The sequence below is a fragment of the Momordica charantia genome, unplaced genomic scaffold, assembly GCF_013281855.1.
Source record: "Momordica charantia cultivar OHB3-1 unplaced genomic scaffold, Mcharantia_2.0 BLBB01000048.1, whole genome shotgun sequence".
In the NCBI taxonomy this organism is placed as follows: Eukaryota; Viridiplantae; Streptophyta; class Magnoliopsida; order Cucurbitales; family Cucurbitaceae; genus Momordica; species Momordica charantia.
Window position 1 is genome coordinate 8412 of NW_028275204.1, and position 8064 is coordinate 16475.

Below are 8064 nucleotides of genomic sequence, written 5' to 3' on the forward strand. Positions count from 1 at the left end.
ATTGAGCCAATGAGGAATAGTAAGATGCCCTTAATAACGGTAAGATGCCCTTAATATTGTTCTCGCTTCTTCTTTCTTATTTTTCATTTTTTTGGAAAGAAACAAAAATATGTGTGATAGACTATATTTTTATGAAAAGATTAAAATGTTTTGTTTCAAAATTTGAATACAAGTTAAGGGATGTGTCTTTAAAATGAAAAACGAGAAATAATGAAAAATTACCAAGCACTTTAAGCTTTTAAAAAATTAGAAACAAGAATATGATAATAATAATAAAATGAGAAATATAAGAGCTTATTTAGAAACGTTCCCGTTTCTTGTTTTTGATTTTCAATTTTTAAAAATTATATGCGTTTGGTAATTGTTCTTGTTTCTCGTTTCTCATTTTTTAAGAAAATGTTTCCAGAATCCTGTGTACTTTGGAAACAACAAAATCAATTTTTTTTTTTACATTTCTAATTTCTTCCGATAGAGATAAAAGTAAGATGAATATAAAAAGCAAATGCAACTTAAAAGTTTTGCATGTTTAAAATTAATTTTCATATCAATTTAAAATTTAAGCGAATAAAAAAATAAAAAAAAGTTACCGAACATGTTTCTATTTCTTTTTTCAATAAAAAGGAAATAACAAATAACAAAAAGTAGTTGTCGAATGCAATTTTTCTTTTTCTTAATTGAAAAGGGGAAGTAAGAAATGAAAATAAGAAACGAAAAATATGAGCGTTACCAAACAGGTCTTAAAGATCTCTCTCTTTTTTTTTAACTAAACCCTTTTTAAGTTATCTTTAATCCTAGTTAGGTTTTTTTTTCTTTCTTTTTCAATTAACTTGTTGACTTTCCACACAAAGAGACACATGGAGTTATTCAAGGTTTAATTTGGAAGAGCAAACTAGGCTATCTCAAACCCTAGAAAACATTTGCTTGTCTCCCAAGATTTCTAAGTGGTCTTTCACTTTTCCTCCTTGAAAATTTTCCTTTCTCCATCATTAGTTTATCATTTATCCTATTATTATTGAAAATCACATTTGGGGATATTTTTTTTCTAAGTTTTTTGAAAAGATTTTCTTTGGTCCAACATTTGTATCTATTTCTATGGGTTATCTCTAGCACTTTCTCGAACTCTCTTAATTGTTGAAAAATTTCTCATTTTTTCTTTTATGGTAGATGTGTTGGATTTGTAAGGATGGCAAACAAAATCCCACATTAGGAGATCGAGTGATCCATGGTATATAAGGAAGGACAATTATCTCTATTGGTATGAGATCTTTTTGGTAGAACTAAAAGCAAAGCCGCTCGTAGGTAAGAACAAATTTTTTTCCTATTTTTACTCTTAAACTTGACAAAGGTCTATTGATTTTTCTTTTTAAACTTTCAATTTTATAAAATTGGATGCTACACTTAGATAGTGTTGTTATTTTTATCCTTTGTTCAACTTTTGGCTAATTCACCCAATAATTAAAAAAAAAAAGTAACATTTCCAAAAAACTAATCACCAATTTCAATTGAAGCAAGCTTTACATCAAATTAGGTTTAATCAACGTACAAAATTGACTCACTCTGCAAAAATTCACAAGTTCGTGAGAAAAAAAAAGAAAAAAAAAATTTAATGTTTGTTTGATACTAAATTTTGGCTTGGAATCCTATATGAGGTGGAGGCAAATGAGCTATGTAAACCTGCGCATCGATTTAGTAGTGCTTACTTCACATCCTTTAAGCTTGTATTAAATTGAACTGTGTCCAGCTAAACATGAATAATATCACGCACCTAAATATGAGGTAGGTTCTGTTATTTATAGAGAACGTTGACCCGACCAGGTCGAGTTAGAAAGGCTTTGATGACTCAAGGTTCATATCAGGGAAAAGAAAGGGAGAGGGAAAAGGAGAATGCAAAACTTTGATGCCCTAGTCCATTCGTACAGAACCCTTGACGATTGTCGCACCATCGACCATGACGTAAAGCGCAGTGGTTCTAGTTTGGTTCCACATTCAGGCAAGGTAACCTTGTTGAGGCGTGAGGCTCATAGTTCGGGTTGACCTCAGGGGCCCTTCACCTTGGTCGATGCCCATGGGTCAGTTCAGTGGTGTGGGTTTGGCCAAATCAGTCTTCACTTGGCCAATTGGTTTAGTCGAGTGCCACGTCATGTTTGGTTCATGTCCACATGGAGGGCTATTTTCTTAATTATCCATATAGCAATGAACATGCTACTCAAATACCATATCACATATATAAAATCCAACTCACTCATTTGAAAAAACATAACTCATCAATCTATAAAACCTATTTCTTTCGAGGCGAGATCGAAGTGTCATATCTATGTATCTAAATATGTAATTATAATAATAATTTAATAATACATATATAAATTTTTAATTAGTAAGTTTTAATATTTTCTTTACTAAGGACCTACTCGAGAATTTGTAATATAGGCGTAAAATTGAGAATTTTGAAAGATTAAGTATCAAAGAATTACCTCGAACGTTGGGGATCTTTTGATATATTTTAGACAAAAGTTTTAGGCTAAATTACAAAAAGAAAAAGAAATCCTCAAACTTTATCATTTGTTTAACAAATACCTCTATCATTTTGAATGAAAAGTTGACGTGGCAGAATTTAGAATAATATGGAAATTAACATATGGATGTGACATATAGGTCCCAATTTTGCGATAAAAGTCTTCTTCTTCCATTGTTGAGAGAACTTACTTCTCTATAATCCACCCAATTTTGTCCTTCTCTCTACTTAATCGAGATGAGCTTCCACGTTAATTGTCACGCCACGTCTTTTTAAATTTTCCCATATCAATATTCGTTCAAAATATATTTTTGAAGCATTTGTGAAAAGTGGAGGATGGTATTGAAACTTTTGAAAGGATAGTGTGGTATTTTTGGAACAAATCGCAAAAGTTTTATGGTGGTTTCTTTTTATCGGTAATTAAGTTAAAAATTTATGGAAAATACTTAATGTTTAATAGTGCTAATGAAATCTTGTTCTTACCCCTATTAAATATTTGAGAACTAATTATTTTTATAAAAAAAAAATCTACATTTTTATATTTCTCTCTTAATTATCTAATATTTCTCAACATTTTATCAAATTTATTATGTTAACTCATGACTCCTTGATCAGAGACAAAAGCGTCTCGACGCTTCGTTAGAGTGAGTTAAAGTCAAAGGAAACTTCGTGGAAAAGCCTTCGATATTCATACGATGGTGCCTGAAAAACACCAAAAGCAAAAAACAAAATCGAGAAAAAGAAAATTCAACTGCGCGTAGTTGGAAGACTACTACAGTATGATAATTGTTCTGCATTGACTGACTTTCGACCATTCGCTCCATTTTCACTAGGTTTTCTCATTTCCCCTTTCTCCATGTTCCTCGCGGAGATCCCCTCCTTCTGCTCAGACCTCTCTTTCTTCACAAACTTTTTGTAATTTTACTCCGCAGCTTGCTTCCGATCCTCCACATCATTCCCTTTTCCGGGTCTCATTGGATTTCATCTCTGCTTCCTCATCTGGGTTTTGTTGGATCTCTCCGATTCTTCCCCAAATCGAGGTATCTTGTTGCTTTTCAATTAATGGCGCCTGTTCTTTCAATTTTGAGCTGAAAATTTTGGGGATTTTTGTGTTTGACCCAAAATCTCTGATGGGTTTCTGGAATTTTTGAAGAATCTCGCTTAGTTGTTCTGTTTTTTTGAGTTTCTGGGGTTGTTCTTGCTTTAGCAAACAGTGGGGGGATAGGAAACGGAGAGAGTGGGTGAAAAAAGGAATTCTCACCATTTTTGTTGAAAACCCATTTTGGGGATTTTTTGAGTTTTGTGTTTAGTGAGATCATTACTGTCTGGCAATGATGGGAGGACAATCTAGCAAGAACAGATCAAGTGGTGGAGATTTTTCTTCTCCTCTTCCCATAAATGTTGATTCTCAGTATGCTGCTGACCTTAGTTCATATGAAGCTGCTTGTGAAAATGATCCGGATTTGCAATCCTTTGATGTGGCGGTCCATGAGCGGACGACCCGAGTCCTAAATTCTCTAGCCACGGGAGTTGAGGCTCGGTCGCTGTCGTTCGATGCCCTCATGGAGGTCACTGACTGTCTGCTGGAAATGAATCAAGATGTGGTCAAGATCATCCTTGAAAGTAAGGAGGATGTGTGGAGCAACAAGGAGATGTTTAAGCTTGTGAATGAGTTCTTTGATAACAGTCTCAAAACTTTAGACTTCTGCACGGGGTTGGAGAACTGTCTACGGCGAACTCGGGACAGCCAGTTCATCATTAAGCTTGCTGTTAAGCAATTGGAGGAAGTTGAAAATGGAGGTGATGAGAGATATGTTAGGACATTTGAAGAGTTGAAGAAGTTTCAGGAGGCAGGGGATCCATTTACTCTGGAGTTTGTTCAGCTGTTTCAGTCCTTATATAAGCAGCATTTGTCAATGTTTAAGAAGTTGCAAACTGAAAAGAGGAGGCTTGACAAAAAGTATAACACCACGAAGACGTGGAAGAAAGTGTCGAATGTCATTTTTGTTACCGCGTTTGCATCGGTTCTGATTTTCTCCGTCGTAGCAGCTGCGATGTCTGCACCTCCCGTGGTCATCGCGTTAGCTGCTGCCCTGGCGGTTCCAATGGGCCCGGTCGGGAAATGGTGTAACTCAATGTGGAATCGCTATTTGAAAAAAATTAAAGAGGAGAAGCAACTTATCAGCTCAATGCAAGGTCACACTTACATAATTCTGAAGGACTTTGAGAACATTCGAGTGCTTGTTCGGAAATTGTCGATTCAGTTCGGTTCGTTGTTGCAGAATGCCAATCTCGGCATTAGAGAACAGGGAGCTATGCAGCTTGTAATAGATGAAATAAAGAAAAACCTTGAAGGTTTTGATGAAACCATTGAGAAGTTGAGTGTACATGCTGGTAAATGCAGCAGAGATGTAACAATGGCAAGAACAGTTATTCTGCAGAAAATTGTAAGGCATCCTGACAGCTGATAATCCAACCCCTCTGGTGAGCAAGTTTTGCTTCCAAGTCTCGTTGGTTGCTCGTATGCCACTCGATTAGCATCGAGAAACAGAGAAAGACAACTAAGACGGGTAATAACTCAATCATATGCTCCTCGTCTCAGCCTGAGAATTGATTCTCCAAAATATTGAGATATCTTCAATCAAAGTGAGTTCACTCACTAGATCGGTATTGATTTATGATAAGCTTTAAGCATGTCGGGATTCAGAAGGATTTAGTTACTTCTTTTATCTCTTCTTTATATGGATGTAACAACTGTGTACAAGACACCAAGAGGTGTGGGAATGTATGATAATAACTTGATGATCTCTTTGTTGATCCTATTTCTGAACCAAGTTTATGAATCATCACTTGATAATGTTTGAAAATGGAAGGCTGTTGTGTAATGTAGAAAAGTTTGAGGGCAGCTCTGATATCTGATTTTGAGTAGATTTCTCTGTGATCTCTCTAGATTCAAATATGAACTCAAGACAAGAAAAAAGTTTTGGCTTCTGAACAAATGGCACAACAATAGTTGTTCAACAATAGTAACTCAAACCGTGAAAGTTGGGTTGGGTTATAAGCTTGTTTGGATTGGTTTGGATTTGAATAAATTAATCGGAACTTTAAGGGTCGGGTTGGTGTGTCGATGGAAATATATCGAAAGATAGAGATTTGTTTTTTAATGTGGTGTTGTTCCTTTCATTCCATAGGGACTATAAGAATAAACTATACCAAAGTTGAAACTATCGAATCTCAATCTTATTTAATTGCAAATTAAAAATAATAATAAAGGGGAATAATTCTGCATGAATATGTGCAGTCTCATTAAAAGAATATGGGGATATAATTAATCCAATTTTTAATCTCTTCTAACAGTACTCCAAAAGGGAGAAAATCACAGGTCTTCCTTTCCCAGTAAACGAACCAAAGTGTACAACCATAGTTTGTTGCACTCCATGAAGAAGAGCTAAAGCCTCGGCTGCAAGTGGTAGGAGAGAACCGTTGTGCCGTGGAAAAATCGACTGCTTTGAAAGCAATTTCGGCCTATATTTGGTGCTAAATCGTCTACTCATTGGTTGCTTCTAAATGTTAGCACAATACCCTTCTCAAACGTATGCTCGTTAAAGAATGATTAGAATCGATTAGTGTTGTGGAAACCTTGCTTAGATCAGGGCTTGAAGACGACCAATAACGTGAAGATGGAAAACGTTTTTTTTTAATGAAATTAATTTTGGAAAACTTTTAAAATTCAAGAAATTAATTTCAGTAATAAAAGATAATGATTTTCCTTTTTCGTCCAAACATCAATAAAAAAATGAAGAGTATTTCTTTTTACGAGCAAGTATATGGTTACCCGAAATCAACCATCCTTATCGGAAAATACTCGCTTCGTCACCATTAAAGGGTTGACAACTAAGAGAGAGAAATATAAATCCTGTAGCATTCTTAAATCTTTCAATGTACGACAAAAGTCAAATACTCCTAACAGTAAGCACGTCCAAAAAGGATCCTAGAGGTTTGGATTGTGCATATTTACCTAACATATTTGTAAATATTTTACTATAAATAATATATATAAATATTTTACTCTATGATATATATAAGTGGTTATCCGCCAATATGAACTTACTCCAACGGTAATTAATACTGAGTTCGAATCTTTCACCTCACTTATTGCACTGTAATATTATTGTTAACCGATAAGTGGATTCTAGAGACAATCCATTTATCATCCTCTATTTGATTGGTCCATTCAAGTATTTCCTTGGGTTACATCTTCATTGATTGGAATAAACAAAATAATAATAATTGCAAAATCATTCTTATGTTTAATTAAATGATTTAGCCATTTATTTTTAAAAGGAAAAAAAAAGGATAAGCCATCAATTTCAATGAATCAACTTATTTTACCAAAGCATACATAGCTCCGTGATAATTGACATATATCTCCAACCAAGAGGTCACAAGTTTGAATCACTCCACCTCCACTTACATGAATGGAAGGTAATTTTGTGATTCAAATATAAATTCTTTCTTCATTGGAACTATAAAAGAACTCTTTTTACTCATTTCCAACCACAATTTAAGGTTTATTTTTTTCTTCTTCTTATTTGTTTCTTTTTTCTGTCTCACGATCTTTTTGTTTTAAAGATTTATTAATCAAGATCATGTTCCAAAATTTCAGAAAAATATTATGTATTTCTTGTTCTTCTTTATTTTTCTCTCTCACCATCTTTTTAAAGGTTTTTATTAATTAGTATAATAGATCACATTCCAATTTTTTTTATAACACTGTCCTTTAGTAGCTAGTTTGTACATTGGCGAGAGGTAAATATATATACATAATTCATTAGCGACTATCATTCATCATATTTACAATTCAAAAGCTAAATTTGATTTTTGAAGAAATTTGTTTTAGACAATATTAATCTGGGTCTTTTTAACAATGTAAATATATATATAAAAAAAAGATGATAGCATAAAATATTACTACATTAAATAGTTAATCTTTGTTACAAATATGTTTATTTTGAGTGATGGAGTAATAATGGTTTTAAACCTCTTAACATTCCCAAACAATAATAATAAAATTTCAGAGGTTTTAGAAATTTAATAGCTACCTAAAACCTAAATCCTCACTCTTCTACTTTTCTTTCTAAAAAAATTTTGGTCTTCTCCATATTTATTTTGTGTTTTCTTCCTCCATCAATTTTTTTTCTCAAGTTTAAAATACGTATTGTATTAAAGTATGAGCAACTCCATAATAGTACATGGGATGTTGTGAGATAGAGGCAGGTAAGTTTAATCTATTACAAATAATATTCCACGCAGGTGCAGGGGCGGCTCGAGATGATAGGGGATCTTAGATAAAACTTTGATGGAGAGGTCTTAATATAGAAAATATCATCTAAAACTTATTTTTCTTACTTTTTGAGATTCAAAATTATAAGTTTGTTAATATATTACTTTTCAATGAACAATATGACCAATCCATTTAATTTTCCTGTGACATAGTTGAACTTAAATATGATTAATTTTAATTTTGAAAAGCTTCATTTCAGTGGAAGCAA

The 8064-nt window shown here is 33.4% G+C and overlaps 1 protein-coding gene across 1 annotated transcript; it reads left to right on the plus strand.

Moving 5' to 3' along the window:
• The first annotated feature begins 3267 nt into the window (after positions 1 to 3267).
• LOC111021511 (UPF0496 protein At2g18630) lies at positions 3268 to 5379 on the plus strand. Its single transcript, XM_022298501.2, has one exon. It carries the CDS (start codon positions 3844 to 3846, stop codon positions 4978 to 4980), a length of 1137 nt encoding a protein of 378 aa, XP_022154193.1. The 5' UTR covers positions 3268 to 3843; the 3' UTR covers positions 4981 to 5379.
• Positions 5380 to 8064: the final 2685 nt, after the last annotated feature.

What these genes read in the sequence shown, in the direction of transcription:
- LOC111021511 (XM_022298501.2), top strand. Translation starts at nt 3,844, where the DNA reads ATGATGGGAGGACAATCTAGCAAGAACAGATCAAGTGGTGGAGATTTT.